The sequence below is a fragment of the Lineus longissimus genome, chromosome 3 (assembly GCF_910592395.1).
Source record: "Lineus longissimus chromosome 3, tnLinLong1.2, whole genome shotgun sequence".
Taxonomy (NCBI): Eukaryota; Metazoa; Nemertea; class Pilidiophora; order Heteronemertea; family Lineidae; genus Lineus; species Lineus longissimus.
The window spans coordinates 2,641,574-2,661,702 of NC_088310.1; the positions used below are offsets into that span (position 1 = coordinate 2,641,574).

Here is a 20,129-nt window from a genome sequence, read left to right on the forward strand (position 1 = left end):
GATGACAGAGACATCTAACATCTGAGGGAAGAACTTGACCAAACCCTCGAGGCTCTCTACCAGCGTGGGTTCGAATCTCACCCAGAAAATTATTTTCCTCCAATTATTTTTCTTTTTCTTTTTTCTTATTTTTCTTTCATTTTCTCAATCAAAAACTACCAGAAACAACACTCAACTCATTTGTAATCAAAGGTTTATTCACATATTGGATGGCAAGCGATTCAGAGATTTATCAACATATCATGAAAGCCATTACAGTTAGTGACACATTCGTAAAAATGAAACAGTCATACGACACATATACACTAACATTTTGTATGGATCCCTGCAATTTATCTGATATCAAGTATGGATAACTTGTGATAGTGATACTATAGCCAATTAGAGGGCAGTTCTATAATGCACAAATATCATAAATTTTTCTGTAATTATCTCATGTATCTACAGCAAAAATACACTAATTAAGCGAATCATAAACTTATCTAAAGCCAGAACACAACGCTAAAGTGAATCATGAACTTATCTACAGCAAGAATAGACTGGTAAATTAAATCTTATACTTATCTGAAGCAACAAGATTAAGGTCAACCTACACTGGTAATGAAATCATGACCTTATCTAATGGAAGAAGATTCAGGTTTATGTTTTACCACTTCTAAAACAGTTGATTGGTTAAAAAACCTATTGATTACACAGTAAATCTTTGCTCTCTATTTCGAAGAGAGTTACTAGTCCATAAAATTGTTCGGTGTTGTACCATTTGGATTCTGACATTGTCCCTGGACGCTCATGTCAATGTTTCAGCTCTACTGCCTCAAAGCAGACTTCTCTGATAGGAACATTGCATTTGAACAAATACATCACAAGTGAGCCACATTCAATGCTCACATAAATCTCAACTGTTGTGAGCGGGCGTTATTTTCTTTTGGTCCTTCTTCTTGAGATTCGCATGGATCTCTTTGAAAGACTGCAGTTCCTCCAGCGACACTGATGGCTGCAGCGTCGACAAGGCCGAGAAGAAATCGTCTTCTTCAACGACCAGTTTCTCCTCCTCAGAACATTTTCCTGAAATATTTAGAAATGAAAATGAAATATACAAACATTTTCAGAGAAACTTCTAAACACTTCTTTTTTAGTTGAAGCCTTCAGAGAACCATGCAACCAGCAGCAGGAAGAAGTGGTATTTTCAGCCAGAAAATGATATAGATCTCCGTCAGATGGCACTTAAGGTGTTCAATTCAACACCTTTATGAACACATCCTCCACTCTACACCCTAAGGATCAAAACTGATCAAAGTCTTCAGCAATTTCTAACTTTCTCGGTGAAAAACACATACCTTGTTCTACGAGTGTAATCTTCTTTTTGACAGCACAGAGCACGGCATCTGAGCATAGGGCATAGAAATCTGCTCCAGTCATGTTAGGTGGGCAGCGCTCCACCACAGCCTCGAGATTACACTCTTTGGACATGGCAATTCTGAAAGCATGAGAATACATAGCTTACATGTAAATCATACCATTCTGAAATTTACACCATTTGATAAATAATGACCATCATTGGAGGGTTTTGAGGATTTGACTTCAAAACATGTTACACATTTACCCATCAAGCAGTTTTTGATAAAACATTGCTCCACTGAAAATTTATTTTCAAAAGTGTGTTCAAGCATAGGCCCCTGAATGCTAATTAGCGGGATTATCGGGCTAAACAATGGGATTAGCTAGGAAATAATATATAGGGATATATTATTTCCTAGCTAATCCCATTGTTTAGCCCGATAATCGATATATTATTTCCTAGCTAATCCCATTGTTTAGCCCGATAATCCCGCTAATTAGCATTCAGGGGCCTACGGTTCAAGCAAGAATACTTATAGTTTTGAAATTTCATGCCCACACAAGGACAGTACTTATCAGTCCCAAGGGTGTTCTGGGTCCTACTATTTCATTCTGATTCTTACTTCCTTGTTAAAGCTTGCAGCACCTTCAGTTGCGACTCCTTATCTTCACTAATTCCCACATACAGAAGTTTGTCAAATCTGAAACCAAAATAGAATCATGTCATGATATACGGACCTGAATAGTAGAAGTAAAACTGGATACCGTCACTGTAGTTTACAACAATGTCCATCGGTCCCTATTGTTGGGCTGTTGTGTTGCTCCACCGACGCGCGTTTCTGCCCCTCTAGGCTTCATCAGGGTGGCTGGGGTTGACTTGCATCTGTCTTGTTCGAAGTTCACAGTTTGAATGACATCATGACTCAGGGGTGGATGATATACGGACCTGGACACCAGACTGCCTCCAACAAAACTTGTAACAGACCAGATGTTTTCTGACCAGGGCAATTACTTTAGTGCTTTGTGCTCAGGGTTTTTAACCACAATGTCACTTTTCTAGCATCATGTTCTGCAGAATGACCTAACAAAATGACAAGAGTCATTTGAAAAAATCAATTTGGGTTTAAAGTGAGCACGGTGGTATTTCTTTACCTTCCAGGTCTAAGTAAAGCAGGATCCAATAGATCAGGTCTATTTGTCGCTCCGATTACGAACACATCACATGACTTATTCAGGCCATCAAGCTCAGCAAGAAGCTGGGAAACCACTCTGAAAACATTTAAATGACACATTATTACAACCAAATTCCGCATTGACAAATTTACTGACAGCGTCTGCGCACATCCAACATTTGCTAGCCTGATTTCAGACTATATAGAGGGCCTACAACTGCGTTGTGGATAATGACAGCTATAGATTTCAGAAAACAGCAAACTAAACATCAGCAGATTCAGCAATATGAAATGAATCTCATAATCAGTTCACTGCCCAAAGCATGAACCATACATGCCAGAGGAGAAAAGTATTCGTTTGGCAGCCTTCTCCTTACCTGTCCATTACACCACCAGAGTCGCCACTTCTCCCCCGATTCGGTGCTAACGAGTCTAACTCATCAAAGAAGATCACACACGGCGAAGCACACCTTGCTCGGCTGAAAACTAACAAGGCAGAGAAATTCAACTACCTGTGAAAAGGTGCTGAGCTCCCAACTGTAAACCCCATGATTTTTTGCTAGGAATTAAGTGCAACAACATCAAGTGAGATCTCGATGACAAACTATGAAGACCCAGGTTTTGATGACAGAATGCAAGATTTACCTTCTCGAACATTCTCCTCACTCTGTCCAACATACATATTGATGAGCTCTGGACCCTTGACACTGAAATATTGATATGGGAACCTTCATTCAAAACTTCATTAAACTTAATGCTGCCAATGATTCAGCAGGATTTTCAGAGGATGCAGGACTGGTGAACTGTATGGTAGCTTACCAAAATCACAGATTGCTCACATCAGAAATTCAGATAACAGCAGTCACCGCAGCCATGGCTTGGAGTTTCACCAATTTCAGCGGGACAGAAAAAGCAGATGCCAGATCTACAGATTCCAATGACCAGGATTGAGGGATGTTGAAGAGGAAACTGTATTAAATTCACAACCTGAGATAGCTTACCTCAAAAAATTCAGGGAACATTCGGTTGCCACCGCCTTTGCAAGGAGAGTTTTACCGGTACCCGGGGGACCGAAGAGACAGACCCCAGATCTGCGGAGTCCTGCTACCAAGAGTTCAGGGTGCTGGAGGGGTAACTGAATGGTATCCAGGATCTCGGACTTGATCTCAGCGAGGCCTCCCACGTCGTCCCATGTCACGTTTGGAATCTGAAAAGCAAATGTATGTCAATATGATAATAGCTGTACAAAACTCAATGAGACGCAGTCATTCTTAGAAGTTTTCCCTTGCATACATCTTTATGATGGCGTTCTCATAGACATTTTGCACAGATGGTAAAGAGGCAAATTCTTCCACAAGATCGAGTGGTTCCTCTGCAGAAACTTTACCTTAGGAGCTCCGATTGAATCTGAATGAACAGCCTGAAGTCTGTCAAGCGCAGCATCGAAATCTGCTTGAAGTAGACAGAATCCTGCGAGACACAAGTCTTCTTCTTCATCCAGTGAGTAATGAATTGACCTGAAAAGAGTAGCACAGTAAAACACAGTTAGACATACAATGGAACCTTCCTTTGTGGACACCTCCATAATCAGGACACCCTCTCTGTTATGGACACTGGTTTTGGTACAGAATCAGTCATTTCCAGCCAAATTGACATCTGTAATTAGAACATTCGCGCCCTGATACTGTTTGGCTCAGCCAGTGCAGCCCTTAACCTGTCTCGTCATTAGAATTGTAGTACGAGCTTACGTACAGCATTCCAAGGAGTCTCTGATAGGCTTGTCGCTTCACACATGTCACCAAGGAGGTTAGATCACCAAGCATCATGCCCTGGGGAAAAAACAATTTTTTGTTACACTTGAGTCAAATGATCAATCTGTTGTATGAGGTATTACTGAGTGAAAGGCCCTGAAGCTCAGGATTGATTTTAAAATGACTGTACCGACAACTTCTATGAGCCACCTGTGCCAGACTGACTTTAAAAGTTAAAGTTGCTGGGGCATAGCTTAAACCAGCAAAAGCTAATCAGGTCAGAGCTTACATCTTGTATATCGGTTTTCGATGGGATGCTGGCCTGCAGAATGAACGCATACTTACAGCACTTCTCTGAGCGACGTGCGCCAGATTGACGTCTGCTCCACAAATTCTATCATTCAGGAGACCCACCAACATAGCCAACCTCTCCTCCTCAACTGGACTCTAAAACAGAAGATATAAAAGCTTTGAAAACTGATCTGAATTCTTTCCATTGTTACAGACTCAGGTTTGGAACTAGCCCCACAAAAAAACTGTTGAAGTACAAGTATTAGTTTTTCTAATGTTTAACATGGTCATTACCAAAGAACAGAACGCAGAAATGAGTGATAAAAACCTACTGTCACGTGTAACTCGTGTAAAAATCCATCAGACATGGTGGTGTCAATGTGTTTGATAGATGGCGTAGACCCGATCACAATTAGGGGAAATTCTGGTTGGTTTGCCGCCTTCTCCAGTAAACTGTGAAATGTACTAATCACTCTGGCATCTAGAAAATATAACAGATATGAAATGTATTGGTTAGGGTGAAGGGCTCAGAATCTGAGGCCAGAGTTGTGCGTTCAAATCCTGGTCTGGTCTAAGTCTTGCTGAAGAGGGATCCTAGAGTGGAGACCTAACATACGGCAGAGATTCTTCTTCCTCAGTACCCAGTCTGCACTTGGAGGAGTTATTCTCCAGAGGGTTTTCATCCATGGCGGGTCGAGTGTTTTTGTATGCCATTCAATTAGGCACCAATCAGGTTTTTGGCCTAATGAGTTCATCTCAGGAGAGGAATCCATTGCAAGCTTCCGTCTACCTAAATGGAGTCCTTAGCTTCTCAGGCACATTATGATAACAAAACAGAAAGCAGTTTCATACCTTCACTCACGCCATCTTTCTCTTTTCCCAATATATGTATATTCTGCATCAGAAGGATGCACGGTGTACAGGACTCGGCTGGAAGCAAGTAAATCTAAATTAACCCTTTAGTGGCTCAGTTAAACTTTCGACAAACATTCTGTGGTCAGGGACAAAAAACGCAAAATTAGCTTTTGAGCAGAAAAGTGTAATACCCTAAACCACTAGACATCATTCACCTGCCTATACAGTTAACTGCAACAGAAATATACTTTCAAACACAAACTTGTCAGTTATTTCTGGTTGAGCGTGGCATCTGCTAACCAACTCTACAGCCCTACAGACTCCAGCACTCACTTGAATGTTCAGCTATAACTTCAACAACTGTGAGGTAGGTTGGTGTATGGTTCACAGAAAAGCATTGAAGTCACCCCACTTTAGAATTACACCAGCTTTTTTACCTTTGGCAAATACCATCTTTATCTTTGCTTCGGAAGCTGCTGACGTCTCACCACACAGTTCATGGCAGTTGACCTTGACAAGATGAACACCAAACCTCCGAGCCGCACTCATGACCACTGTGGTTTTACCAACACCATTCGGACCAATCAGAAGAAGAGAGGGGCTCAGGTGGTCTGACATTGATCTGGAAAAACATTTGAATTACATCATATCTGAAATGAAATATTGTGATATTGCTACAAATTTTCCAAAAATTTCACCAAATTGAAATTAGTTACAACAACCATTATGCTTACTTTCTGAACAAATATGGCTCAATCATTTGGCAGAGTTGACTGGTGTAGTTTAGTAATCCTGGAGGGGAGCAATGATTCCAGTAGTCCATGGAGGGATCCGACCTGAAGAAGGAGTCCATCGAGGCAGGGACGTAACTCTGAGCAACACCCGTCTGAAATATTTCAACACGATATTAGATTCTTCAGATCTTGGGCGATGAACGAGGCAAGAAGTAATAGAACTAGTTGTGATACTATTCTTGAGGTGGCAACACTGACACCATCCCTGGTTTGCCAGCCTCGACCTGGAGGTTAATATCGACAGTGAGAATGAGAGTAGGAGACCAGACAACCAGAAGTGATGATGCTTCAAGATCAGTGTACGAGTACCTACCTGATACAATGTAGTGCAGTTCACATTAGCTACATATGTTGAACACTGGGCACAGGTTGGGGAAATCTTGATCACCTTGAAGTACACAACACCAAACTCCAAACGTATCAGAGTATCATCATCACAGATATCAGTTGGACCTGACGAAGGAAAACATTATTATACAATTCCATGAACAAACCTTCAAACTGAATACACTAAAAATTGAATCGAATACACAATACTATCCAAGTTTATTGGTGCGTAAATTCAGCTAAGTTGATCTCAGTGGCAAGAACGTCTGACCAAAAGTTACCCAACTTCACTGGACATCACCATGAATCGATGTTTTTTCTTACGTCAAAATCAAACGCTGCTTTTGAGTTAACCTCCAAATACCACATAACTTTGATCATACTGAGGGTGATCTTAACAAGTTCGGCTTCTGAGGTCATTTTACCTTTGTTGATGGCCAGCACATCACCCAGACAAATTAACCTTCAATGTAAAAACAAAAGGGTATTACCGGTAGCAAGACACCTAAGAGAGGAAATCTTGGCGAAATCTTGATTTAACTTCGACAAATCAAGTTAAAACATTTGCTTATTACTGATCGTTGCTATGTGTTTTATGGCTTCCCACAACAGTGATCATCTGAACAAAGTAACTCCTGAGTCAAGTTCAGACAGTGGGAGATTTGACAGTGGGCAACCTCACTATTCTGCTTGCCATATATTGACTATCCAATTGCAGCATATTCATCGAAAATCAATCAATACCTTTCAACACTGAAGAAAGTCTTCAAAGCCTTTTCCATGTTGATCGAAGCACTGTAGTTGGGAGAACAAACAAGAGCCAGTTGCACCTCTTCAGCAATAGGAAGGCCGCTACTCCAGGACAAGCTGGTGGACGGAGTATTCACAGAGTCATCAGAACCATCCGAGTCAAGGTCAATACCAGAAAATTTCTGGAAAAAAGGATTGTTATATATGTATTACACCTTTGTTTACTATTCATTTTTTCATCACAGTATTGAATTTCAAAATCTCTTGAAAAAGGTATCTTTACATCTACATGGCATAAAGTTTGTATCTGGGCAGAGTGAAAATTCCTCAAAATGCTTAGGGAATGGTGGTGACATAGTCCATTTTTTATCTGACATGCTAAGCGTTTTAAAAAGAAACGTTTCAGAAAAGAAGGTGAGCTTACATCGTCCCATACCTGGACATTGACTTTGACTGAATTCTGTTCGGGGTCAAGAATGGTTGGAACGTCAAGAAGATTGAACCACATGCTGGGGGAAAGGTAGAGGTTGTCCTCATCACTTTCATTCAGTCCATGATTAACTCGTGCAACTCTGCTCCTACAATTCCCATTTGTCTTCAAGACATCACCAGTCGCGGCAGATTCAACACCTGCTATACTAAGAAGCACCAAACTATCATGAAACAATCCCATCCTCACGAGAAGATGTTTTGGTAAGAGGACCAAATCGAAACTAAGGCAGTCATTTTTCCTGACAGACCTTTGCTGCATTGAGTTATCAACAATTGGAGTCAAGGTAAGAAGCTGTTCCTCCTCTATCTCACTTGTAGATTTGTTTGTGAAGACCAGTGGCTTTCGAAGACTCCCCAAGAAGTCTGAGAACAGCAACAACTTCGTAATATCATATGGATTGGCGGTCCCATTTTTTATCCAGTTCCTAGTGGATGAATTCTCCACATTCAGCGTCTTTGACAAGTTTGTGATAACCAAAGCCGTATTTACAGTCATGTGACCCTGCATAACCGGCTCACAATCCAATATCACAAAATCCTTGAATAATCTGTTGGCAGAATTTTCAAAAAGGTCACTCGAGGGTGGTAAAAACAAATCTCCTTTTCGGCATAATATTTTTCCTTTGCAAACAGACAACAATAAACTCACACTGAAGTTGTTTTGTTTTTGTTCAGCCCATTTATAGGCAGCCTCCGATGTTGTTCCAAGTGTCACCTTGGTCAGAGGAACGGTTGTCACTGGCCGAAATAGGACAGAACTGTTCTGTTCATAATCGTAACGACTCAGGAACTGAGCAGTACAGTAAATCTTAAGTCCCCTGTCGCCGTCACGAGTTGGTTTGGATGTACTGCTTTTTGAATAGTTCCCTGATGCAGTGTTGGCTGTGATGGCAGAGCCAGAGGTTTCATGAGCAACTGCGACATCATCATCATAGTCACTCAGTTTTCGCAAGGTAGCAAATTGAACGTCAGACAGATGACTGTTCAGGGACTGAATTGAGTCGAGAATATCACGATCCAGTGATTTAGCACCATCAACACCATTTCCATTAAATTCTGTCTTTTCTAATGATGCCACTTCATTACCAGCATATCCAGAGGAACCTTCCCCACTGGAAGGTGAAAAGGGGGCGTGTCCAATTTGTAAACATTGGCTTCGTTTCCCACAAGAATCACGGAACAGAGCAACGGATATGGAATCTTCATCAATATTGGTGATAAGGTGATCCCAATCTCTCTTGCCGATGGCCAAATCATATGAATTAACCTTTTCCGGACAAGAAACTTGGAATAATTTGGCAGGAAATAATTTTTTCAGTTTTGTGGGCGCAGACATCTTGAAACCGAGTGCTAAACTACAGTCATCACAAAACACAAACGAACTGGTCTAAGTAGCATAGCACTTTAAAAGTAATTGAATTTCATTATTTATTATAAATCTATATTTAGTGATAATCTTATGAATAACAAATCCTGGAACTAATGATAAACAAACATTTGAATAAAAAGTATATTGGACTGTAGCCCTATTTTCCCAGAATGCACTGGATATGTACATGCTTCCGTTCTGGCGAATGGAGAAATAAACAGAAACACAAACTGGATTTTATTAGAAGATTGTGTACCTCTTGAGCGTTTCCACATTGTTGAAAGCATGAAGTAAGATTCAACATTATCGACTATCTTTAGTGTCTACATTTCATCATTTTTGTTGGATACCACTGCTGCTTTGTGGCGTTTCATTGAAAAATCCGTCAAACAGTCCTGACAGTCTGACTCTACCAATACAACCATGTACTGTATACAGTCATGTTGTCAGCAGGGTTTACTGTCGTTTCGCTACATTGCCAGTTCGCTACCAGTCGTTTCGCTGCATGTGGCGGTCGTTTCGTTACATGGTAGGTCGTTTCGCTACATGGGTGGAGTCGTTTCGCTACATGATGGGTACGGTCGTTTCGTTACATGGAGGGCGTTTCGCTACATGGGTGGAGTCGTTTCGCGACATGGATGTAGGTCATTTCGCGACATGGATGTAGGTCGTTTCGCTACATTATTCCCCTATTACTCCCTAAGTTTGTGCTAAACTCCGGGCTAAATATCTGTTGTGAATTTAGGGAAAAAATGCTCGAGTATAGTACAATTACAGATTCGTCTTCGGGTAATCATCATTATCATCATCATCATCATCATCATCATTATCATCATCATTATTCACGGCGTAGTAACCAAATTTGATTTTTGCCGCATGCAGTTTGAACGGGCTAAGTGTGCGGGTGCATGACAAAAGTTTGAAACAAAAACTCGGAAATGTTCTGTTCGTTCCAAAAAAAGTTTGTTATAGGGTAACGAAATAAAAACGTAACAAATGTCTACCAATTCAAAGTCCTCCACACTTATTTACAAAAGTAATACTGGCGGTTTTAATTAATATGTAAAGTCGAGGACTTAGTGAGCCCCCCTCCAATCTGCGTTGAAATGCGTAAGAATGACCCCTGTCAATCAATAATAAAGTACGAACACGGACGACGAGCGAGCCAACGCGAAGGCCTTGCAAAGGCCTCCAAATCTGCGTTGGAGTGCGTTTGAATGACCCCTGTCAATCAATAATAAAGTACGAACACGGATACGGACGACGAGCGAGCCAACGCGAAGGCCTTGCAAAGGCCTCCAAATCTGCGTTGGAGTGCGTTTGAATGACCCCTGTCAATCAATAATAAGTACGTATACACGGATAGACGATTGAGCGAGCCAACGCGAAGGCCTTGCAAAGGCCTCCAAATCTGCGTTGAATGAAGTGCGGTTGAATGACCCCTGTCAATCAATAATAAGTACGTAATTGAGCGAGCCAACGCGAATGGATGGCTATGAGGTTACTGGTCCATTCAAGTGCGAACAAACTCTCAACAACTGTTCTGTCGTTATCTCCCCGTCGCTGTAATCGTCCCATGCCTTAAAGATACGTCTTTGAAGCGCAACGTACTTCTTTCACTGTATTCTGCGCAACTTACCCTCAGAAACCAGCCGTACCTGAAGATGCGCAATTTGCGCTTCTGAATTCAAGAGGTTGATCAACTGGTAGAAAGGGAGTCCGCTGCGTCCTCCGGCCCGTCTGTTTATCGCGTTATGCCACCCCTCGACGTCATTGTTCGTCCGTATGGGTGACATGTACACGCTCCAAGAAGTTTCATTCCAGTTCGGATTATCGAACCACGTATTCTCGATGTACGTCACCAATTGCGACAGAGGCTGCGAGGTTGCCCTTGTTTTCATTACATCGAAAATCTCGCGTATCCTGTCTGCAGGAAGGAATGGTAGGGCCATTAACTTCTTTATGTAGTCGTGGGCATTTCTATCGTTCGCGTAGGCCGTTTGCAAGCCGAGTTCTTGGACTTTCCGCCAAATTGCTTGGGTCCAGTGGAACAGACATCCTGTGATGTTGATGCCTGGAAATACTCGGCGGAAAGCCCCCCACATGGCACTTTCAAAGTCAATAACGATGTTATCGACGCGAACCTCTCCGACAATCTCCCTCAACCTTTGCAAGATTGCTTTATAATCGCGCTTCTTTCGGCCGGACATCAATGCAAACGCGAGGGGCAACTGTTTAGTGTCTTCCCCACTCTTGACGAAGGCGTTAATAGAGAAAAGCTGTTTGAAGGGCGACCGGCAAAGTTTAAACGTGGCATCAGCGTACCAGGTCTTTGCTTTACTCAGGAGGTGGATTTGTTCATCTGTTGCGAAGATGAAATGCCGGCGATCTCGGACATTGATGTCAGCTTTAAAAAAATTTTCAGCGACGCGGTCCTCTTGGAGCTCAAATTCCAAGTCTGTGGGATCTTGCGGGCGATTCTTCTGGCGAAAGCGATTAGTTGCTCTGGTTAAGCAGCTCATTTTCGGTAGCGAAGGACATGGGCCTGAGTTCACGTGCTCAAGAAGGACTTCAGTCACAATAGCGGATGCTGACTTGTACACGTTTTCGGCGGCTTTTTCTTTCATGGACGCGGTTATCTTGGAGACGACTGCTGCACCTGGTTGTGCTTGATGGTTATGCGCATTTCTCCCGACAATAAATTGGTCCCCCTTCTGTGTCACCATAGCGCGACACGGATTATGCTTCGGCCGGATCGTGCATTGCCAATCAGTTGTAATATTGTTATTACGACGGCGCATAACGTTGTACGTGTAACCGTGGCTGTCAATCAATTTGTTTCTTGACCGTTTAGTCCCGACGTCAACGATTTGAAACGTCAATTCGAAGTCTTCCGCGGCCGGCGAAATTGAACTAGGTTCCTCAATGGATGATTCATTTATCTCCGGAATTCGTACGTCAGGTCGAAAATTGTATGTCTGATCCCCGCGTGGTAAAGTCTCGTCTTCGAGCAGTGTGGAGGCATGCGTAGGCGATGGTGGAGTTATGTCCCGGAATAGGTACATACTGACGTTGGCGGTGGGGTCAGGTGAGGCGGCGGCGGAAATCTCCCGCATAGGTGGCGATGGACTTTCGCATAGTGTAGTAGAGACGTCCATGTCCATCATTGGTGGTGGATTTTCGCGTGGCGTAGTGACGTCCGCGGTGCCAGTGGAGTCAGGTGAGTCGTCTATCATGGGTGGTGGACTTTGGCGAAGAGGATTAGTGACGACGTCGGCGGTGGGGTCAGAGACGGCGGAGATGTCAATCGTTGGCGGTGCCGGTGGGTCAGCAGTAGTCGGACTTGATGTCATCACTTTGCGCTTGCGCTTGTTGGGCTGTTCGTCGTGGACCAAGGTTCCTTTTCGCTTGTTGTCAACTTTTAGGAGAGGCACAAAATGGCTGGGAGTCCATGTTCCGCGATTAAACGCAGCACTTCCAGAGGACCAGAGGATGTGAATGGCAGCATTCGTTCCCCTGTTCTTTGAAGTTCGCGGAACAAACGTCGTGCTGAGGCGGCGTACAGCAGGGTCCATATGACCATTCATTGGCGGATACATGGATACAATCGAGCGGCCGACCACTGAGGCGAGAGCGTGAAAACACCACGCGGAAGATTCGTTGCGTCGGAGGCAGTCAGAACAGGCGTCATCAAAACTTTGGGTGAGCGCGTCCCATACCGGATCAAAATTCTGTTTGATGTAGAAATCGCGGTGAAGAATTAACTCAATGGCCGTTCTTACGCGCAGCTCGGGGGTTTTAGAGAGACTCGTATCTCCGCAGAGCGCTACTGATACCGCGTGATAGAGACAATCCCCATCACCAGGAATGCTGACAGGTAGCCTTCTGACCCTATAGAACAATATACCAACTTTTTTAGGATTTTAACAAAAAATGGGGCCGGGCGTTTTTCGTAGGGGCGGGCGGGGACGATCACCAACTCTTTTTTTTATGTGGCCTAACCCAGGCCAGGACGACAAGAACCCCTTGCGCGCCATCAAACCGTATAAGTTTTTTTACCGGCAAACTGTGCTATAATAAATTTGTAGTCACCACCGGGAATTATAGTAGGGTAAAATAGAGTAAAAATAATGACTCCACCCATATGGCGAAACGACCTACGATGTAGCGATATGACCTACATCCATGTCGCGAAACGACTCCACCCATGTAGCGAAACGCCCTCCATGTAACGAAACGACCGTACCCATCATGTAGCGAAACGACTCCACCCATGTAGCGAAACGACCTACCATGTAACGAAACGACCGCCACATGTAGCGAAACGACTGGTAGCGAACTGGCAATGCAGCAAACAGCCTGATACCGTCAGCAGTATCTGAAAATGCCAGAAGAGAGGACGTAGGCCTACATCTATACCAATTACCATATATATAGGCCCCTACCTGTTGCCGAGGAGTTCAGTGCATGATGATTGTGCATTGCCACTGGCACTGTCGCTCGGTCTGTAGTGAGAAATGACAACCGCCACACACAGTGACACACATACACACGTACACGTGGCGTCCTTCGACATGATCTTACAAGTAATCAAGTCTGGAGAAGTTTATTTCATATCATTTGCCTTTGTTAGTTAGGGTTTTTTTCTTTCAGGTTGGATATTGATGGTCTCCAAGTTTATTTCCCGTATGACTACATCTATCCAGAGCAATTTACCTACATGACAGAACTCAAGCGTTCTCTCGATGCAAAGGGCCACTGTGCTGTCGAGATGCCTTCTGGAACAGGAAAAACTGTGTCTCTCTTGTCTTTAATCATTGCATATCACATGGTAGGTGTACCAAGAATTTTCTAAGTTGGCTTGGGGTTCAAATTCAATTTTTCATATTGATTATACAGCTGAACTCCCTCATGTGTTAAACTGAATTTATGCTTTTGTTTCAGAATAAACCCCTGGAAGTGACAAAGTTGATTTATTGTTCAAGAACTGTCCCAGAAATTGAGAAGGTTAGTATTCAAATTGAAGTGCTGAGAGAAGTGCATGTTCATGTATCAGAGCTTGGGTTATATGTATCTACTTCCCAATGAGTTGATTGGCCCTTCATGTGCATATGATTTTTATTTCAAAAGTAGAATTTTCTTGGATAAATTTGATAAGAACAAGTCTGAAAAAGAGTGTGTTTCATGGTCATTTTCCCCTCACTGTCAAAGACTTCTTTTAAAAAAACTGGGTCCATTTTTGTCACAAATATTTCAGCTATAATTCATTATCGAGTTTCCAGGTAATTGAAGAATTGAAGCACTTGTTGGAGTACTACAAAAAGGAAACAGGAAAGGATCCGAACATACTTGGCCTCGCGTTGAGTTCGAGGAAGAATCTCTGTATCAATCCAGCTGTAAGTACGAGAAAACTCATGTCATCATCTTGAAAAGCTGGTCACTGAGCCTGAGTATAGGTTCTGCTGTTTGAAAGTGCCTGTTGTGAGATTTCATGTTTGACATTTGATTTTGGGTAGTTCGGGGCAAGTTGTAATCATTTTCGATACATGAATGTCCTTTGATTTGGTATTGTCAGTAAATTGAATATTTTTTTGCCTTTAGGTCATCAAGGAACGTGATGGTAAATCAGTGGATGCCAAATGCCATGCCCTCACAACATCCTTCGTCAGAGCCAGGGCACAGCATGACCCCACAGTGGAAGTCTGTAACTATTTTGAGGTATGTTTTACTATTGTTTCAAAGCTGAATAGCTTCATCCCAAATCAACTTAAGAATGCAGTTTGCTTGTTTCATCAGGGAAAGTTCCACATTTACATGTAGTTGCCAGCTCTTGCTTAAAACTGGTTTATTCATACATTTGTTTGTTAACTAACAGTCCCAAGTTGTTCCTTCAAACGTTTTACCTGAAATGTCTAATGGTGCAAATGATGATTTTGTCTTTCAGAGATTTGAAACAACAGGGAAAGAGGTTCCACTTCCATCTGGAGTCTACAGCTTGGTGAGTACAAAAATGGTGAAAGAAATTTGGCTTTTGATGCCTTGAAAAGTCTTTGTCTCTTCTTTGCGCCATGAAAATTTTCAACTTAACGTCATGTCGAATGTATGAGATGTTGGCATCATCAATAGTGCCGATGTATTGAACCAGGGGAGTGGGTCATGTTTCATTCAGTGATGAATAAATCCCTCGTACAAGTGTGAAGTGTCTTGATGTACTGTAAGATGGGAGAGACCCCTATTGGCAACTTCGTCAAACTTTATCTGACCTGTGGCTACTGCCTATAGACTCCCTTTAAATCTCTTGGTGAAATCTCTTTCGGTCTTACCAGGATGACCTGAAAGAATATGGCCGTGAGCATGGTTGGTGTCCCTACTTCCTTGCCAGATATGCAGTAAGTATTTTACAAGTAACTATTACTACTATGTGACAAGAGAAAAAGTTTCACTCTTTGTTAGTTAAAAACTTGTGAAAAACTTTTGAGTATGAGGTAGTGAGTGAGTAAATAAAAATCACGAATAAAATGGTGGTCCAGATCCTCGAGGGTGTTCCCCGGAAGTGTCTGTGCCAGTGTGACAACTGACCTCATAATTTTTTCATAGTAAACTGTATCTGTTCTCTATTATTCAGATCAGTCATTGTAACGTTGTAGTCTACAGTTATCACTACCTCCTGGACCCAAAGATAGCAGATGTAGTATCTAAAGAACTAGCCAAGACGTCTGTCGTTGTCTTTGACGAGGCACACAACATAGACAATGTCTGCATTGACTCGATGAGTGTAACGATCACAAGGAGAACACTGGACCGGTGTTCACAGAACATTGACACACTAAACAGGTCTATACAAAGGTAGGCAGACTTTGAGTATAAAGGATGAATCTTTTTTCCATCTGAGCTTGGATGTTAGCTTATGTTAGCAAGTGATAGCTTCATAACCTGATTGTGCTTTGTTTTGGGTAACAAAAAACTTGAAGGATTGTCAAATTTTGACCAAAGCCTCGTCGATAACTATCATTGTTAATACCTGCAATTGACTTTGTTTTCTCGTTGCCCTCTAGAATAAAAGACTCTGACGAAGAGCGGTTACAGGAGGAATATCGGCGTTTGGTTGTCGGTCTTCGAGATGCCAATGTTGCAAGAGAAACAGACATTATTCTTTCAAATCCTGTCCTACCTGATGAGGTCCTACAAGGTAAACATTTCAGCATTTTTTAGCTCCACCCTCGCAGTGTTATGTGAGACGAATTATACCGGTACTGAGGTACCAATTTCTATTTTATAATACCTTAAACTTCAAACATTATAGGCATAATCCATCTGCTTTCAACACACTTTATGCCAACTCAAGAGGATATGGTTGTCTCACAAAGACCTGTTGCTTTTCTAGTTCCTTCATTCTGGTATCTTTTTTCGTTTTTCAGAGGCGGTTCCCGGCAATATTCGCAATGGGGTACACTTCCTTGCATTCATGAAAAGATTTGTAGAATATTTGAAGACGAGGTTACGAATACAACATGTCGTTTCTGAGACACCGCCATCATTTCTTAAAGACTGTGCCGGCCGAGTCTGCATTGATAGAAAACCACTCAGGTACGGACTTTAACCCGGGCTTGCCTTGAAGTTATTCAACTATCAAAATATGCTATCAGTTGGTCCTTTGGCATTGTAACACAAGCTCCTATCATTCCTAAGGTTGTGATCTCATTTGATATAGACTCTCCCTGCAAGCAATCTCCCTCCGTCATTTATCATCAAGTGCTAATGAAACAAGTGGTGAGAACTTGTCATCTCTCTTTTTAACAAAATTTGTCATTTTCTTTACAGATTCTGTTCAGAGCGTTTGCGGTCCCTCATACACACATTACAGTTGACAGACATAGCCGACCTCTCCCCTCTCATGTTAATCTCGAGCTTCGCTACACTAGTCAGTACCTACACAAAAGGATTTGTGCTAATCATCGAACCATTTGATGACCGTACACCAACCGTCCCCAACCCTATACTGCACTTTAGCTGTATGGATGCATCAATTGCTATCAAGCCTGTGTTTGATCGCTTCCAGACTGTCATTATCACTTCGGGGGTAAGTTGATCATTATAGCACAAGACACCTGACACTACTTTGCTTCACCCTTGGAGTAAAACCTAACCCCAAGGTTCCTTGTAGCTTTTGCCTAGGCTAGGGCAAACCAAAGACCCTGTCTGCATGAGAGCTTGCCAGCTTCTTGTCTCAGATGATTGTTAAATGCAAGATGCAGGTCGTGGTCAATTGTCATTGGTTCGATGTGACAGGTGGAAAGTGTCTCAACCGCTGTCCTCACTTTCACTCAGGACTGGACAAATGGGAAGATGATAAATTGAGGCCGTCAAACAAGCTACTAGACAAATAAAGACCCAGACAGAAAAGATGCTCACCAAATCAGTATTTTTATTCCTCTTTTCAGACGCTGTCACCTTTAGAAATTTACCCAAAGATCCTTGACTTCAGACCAGTCAATACTGCCTCCCTTACAATGACCCTAGCACGAACTTGCATTTGTCCTATGGTATGTAAAATGATTATTTGATTGGGATTTTTCCATCATTGGAGTACTTTCCAGCCAAATTCAAGAGAGAATTTATGGATGTTGGTAAATTTGAGGAAATTCAAGCATCTTAAAGCCACCGGTTAACAATAATATGGGTTAAGAGGAGGTTGAAATTCATCAATTTTTGTGCCACGTTGAAAAAAACTCATTGTAATCTTCACTTTCCTTCATCCAAACAGATCGTGGCCAAAGGAAATGACCAGGTTGCTATGACATCAAAGTTTGAAAGCCGAGAAGACATTGGTAAGTCTATATTGAGATTCGCATGGTTACAACTGTTATCAGGGGAGACCCGATTTATCCCGCACCTAATATCAGCTGATGTCCTCCATCTTCAATGGAGAGGGATCTGTAGAGATTCCTCTATAAGTGAACTTATTAACGGGGTATGATATTACTGCAATACTTGACCTGCCTACTTTACTTTTCTAGCTGTGATGAGAAACTATGGTAACCTTCTTGTTGAGATGTCGTCCATAGTGCCCGATGGTGTGGTTTGTTTCTTCACCAGTTATACTTACATGGTAAGCCACGTTCACAAGTTTTTATGGGAGTAAAAACTAAATATGGTGCATTGACGTTAGGGTTTGACACTTAACTAGTAGAGTTTTGAAACTTGAAACACTACAAGAAAATTTCAATATTTGGACAAGACATGACGCGTCTGTTTAAAAATTATACTGAAAGAGTCTCTTTTTAAAGGGCCACCTTAAGCAGGAGCTAGGGAGTCAAATTGATGGACAAGGCACAGCAATGACCATTTCCAAAATATCATAAAAACTGAGATAACTTTATTTTCAGGAGACAATCGTGGCAGCATGGTATGAACAGGGTATAATAGACAACATCCAGAAGAACAAGCTTCTCTTCATAGAAACCCAGGACTCGGCTGAAACAAGCCTGGCGTTGCTGAACTATCAGAAGGCCTGCGAAAATGGACGTGGTGCTGTGTTACTCTCTGTGGCAAGGGGAAAAGTGTCAGAGGGAATTGATTTTGGTAAGTACTGGAAGCAATGTCCTCTGGAAGACAAATTGAGAAAGTCTAAGCATGCCAAGAGACTTTGACTTTGTTTCGAGAATGGCTGCATTAGAATTATCGTTTCGACATCTTCAATTCTATTCTGATGTCTGTTTCAGATCATCACCTGGGACGTTGTGTGATCATGTTCGGAGTGCCATATGTCTACACACAAAGTCGAATCCTCAAGGTAAGATGATGTATGGGTAGAATCCTATATAGCCATAAACATATTGTGTGGTAGTTTGTTGGTTGGTTTTGCACTGCAGCCTATTCATGTGTAACCTTGAAGACAATGGTACAAGGGTTGGCCTAGGCCTCCTAGCTGACTTCCTGGTGTAATCTCATGTCCTTTTTCCTCCAGGCTCGGTTGGAGTATCTGCGAGACCAGTTCCAGATCCGAGAGAACGATTTCCTAACGTTTGACGCCATGAGGCATGCTGCCCAATGTCTGGGTCGGGTGATGCGAGGAAAAACGGATTATGGGATCATGGTCCTTGCTGACAAGGTGAGCCATTGATTGAGTAACTCAAGACCGGTATAGGTAAAAATACTGATAAATTTCTATCCATTTGCCTAATCATGTCTTTGATTCATTCCAGCGTTTTGGACGTTATGACAAGCGTGGTAAACTGCCCAAGTGGATTCAGGAACATTTAAAGGATACCATGTGCAGCTTGTCAACTGATGAGGCCATTCAGATGTCCAAGAGATTCCTGCGCCAGATGGCTCAACCATTCACCAGGGTGAGCACAATATACTTCGTGTATTGACTGGCTTTGAAGAGAAGTAGCGACATGTTATGAATAAGTGATAGACTTGACGGCTCTATTGATATTTCGTCTTTTCACAGAATCATGTGTTAAACTGTAACTGAATCATTGAATATGAAAGTCATTTGATTGCCCTGCAGTTGCAGATTTATTTACTTGACCCATTATTTCTAACTTTGCAGGAAGATCAATTGGGTGTGAGTCTGTTGACTTTGGAGCAGTTACAGAGCGTTGAACAACAGAAGAGAGTCGAGTCCCGGGCTCAGCAGGCCTGAGTCTGTTCATTTTGGAACACTTATGGTGCTGAATCGAGTGCTCAGCAAGGTGTGTTCGAGTGCTAGTTTGAGGAAAAGCTGCTATTTTGAGAGTGACAACAGACTTTTGTTTTGATATGCATGAGATTTGCATAATATCCTATACCCATTGTGTTCAATCACTGTGACTTCCATTATAGAGGGATTTGCTTGAATAAATCTATTTTTGTAAATAAAACGATCATCTCAACTTATGAAGGTGTTTGTCCTTTCCTTAAAAAATGTAGGCTGACCCAAGCCACGTGAAGCAACAACCGAGATGAAGACACAACCAGCTCAAAGCTACCAAAAAAACCAACC

The 20,129-nt window shown here is 42.2% G+C and overlaps 2 protein-coding genes across 2 annotated transcripts; one reads left to right on the forward strand and one right to left on the reverse strand.

Annotated features, from left to right (window-relative positions):
* Positions 1–176: 176 nt before the first annotated feature.
* Positions 177–9,104, reverse strand: LOC135485366 (peroxisomal ATPase PEX6-like). Its single transcript, XM_064767305.1, has 19 exons — positions 9,038–9,104; positions 7,703–8,318; positions 7,273–7,460; positions 6,954–6,991; positions 6,515–6,654; positions 6,142–6,293; positions 5,845–6,029; positions 5,405–5,482; positions 4,885–5,033; positions 4,607–4,708; positions 4,263–4,339; positions 3,898–4,027; positions 3,512–3,717; positions 3,156–3,217; positions 2,888–2,996; positions 2,491–2,607; positions 1,962–2,039; positions 1,338–1,477; positions 177–1,065 (listed from the first exon to the last, which is right to left on the reverse strand). Exons 2-19 carry the CDS (start codon positions 8,276–8,278, stop codon positions 896–898), a joined length of 2,697 nt encoding a protein of 898 aa, XP_064623375.1. The 5' UTR covers positions 8,279–8,318; positions 9,038–9,104; the 3' UTR covers positions 177–895.
* Positions 9,105–9,347: 243 nt separating this feature from the next.
* On the forward strand, positions 9,348–20,003 carry LOC135484666 (general transcription and DNA repair factor IIH helicase subunit XPD-like). The gene is made up of 19 exons (XM_064766297.1): positions 9,348–9,429; positions 13,793–13,970; positions 14,084–14,146; positions 14,422–14,535; positions 14,741–14,857; positions 15,084–15,137; positions 15,466–15,528; positions 15,765–15,985; positions 16,195–16,328; positions 16,558–16,726; positions 16,961–17,219; positions 17,581–17,682; positions 17,904–17,967; positions 18,157–18,248; positions 18,526–18,721; positions 18,862–18,932; positions 19,107–19,250; positions 19,345–19,488; positions 19,698–20,003. Exons 1-19 carry the CDS (start codon positions 9,425–9,427, stop codon positions 19,788–19,790), a joined length of 2,283 nt encoding a protein of 760 aa, XP_064622367.1. The 5' UTR covers positions 9,348–9,424; the 3' UTR covers positions 19,791–20,003.
* Positions 20,004–20,129: the final 126 nt, after the last annotated feature.

Excerpts from the sequence above, each read along its gene's own strand:
- LOC135484666 (XM_064766297.1), top strand. Across the intron at positions 14,147-14,421 it reads CTGTCCCAGAAATTGAGAAG|GTAATTGAAGAATTGAAGCA; the intron begins GTTAGTATTCAA and ends TCGAGTTTCCAG. Across the intron at positions 17,683-17,903 it reads GAACTTGCATTTGTCCTATG|ATCGTGGCCAAAGGAAATGA; the intron begins GTATGTAAAATG and ends TCATCCAAACAG.
- LOC135485366 (XM_064767305.1), bottom strand. The coding sequence starts at position 8,278 with ATGCAGGGTCACATGACTGTAAATACGGCTTTGGTTATCACAAACTTG. Across the intron at positions 3,218-3,511 it reads TGTTCCCTGAATTTTTTGAG|TGTCAAGGGTCCAGAGCTCA; the intron begins GTAAGCTATCTC and ends TCAATATTTCAG. Across the intron at positions 2,997-3,155 it reads TGAGGAGAATGTTCGAGAAG|TTTTCAGCCGAGCAAGGTGT; the intron begins GTAAATCTTGCA and ends CTGCCTTGTTAG.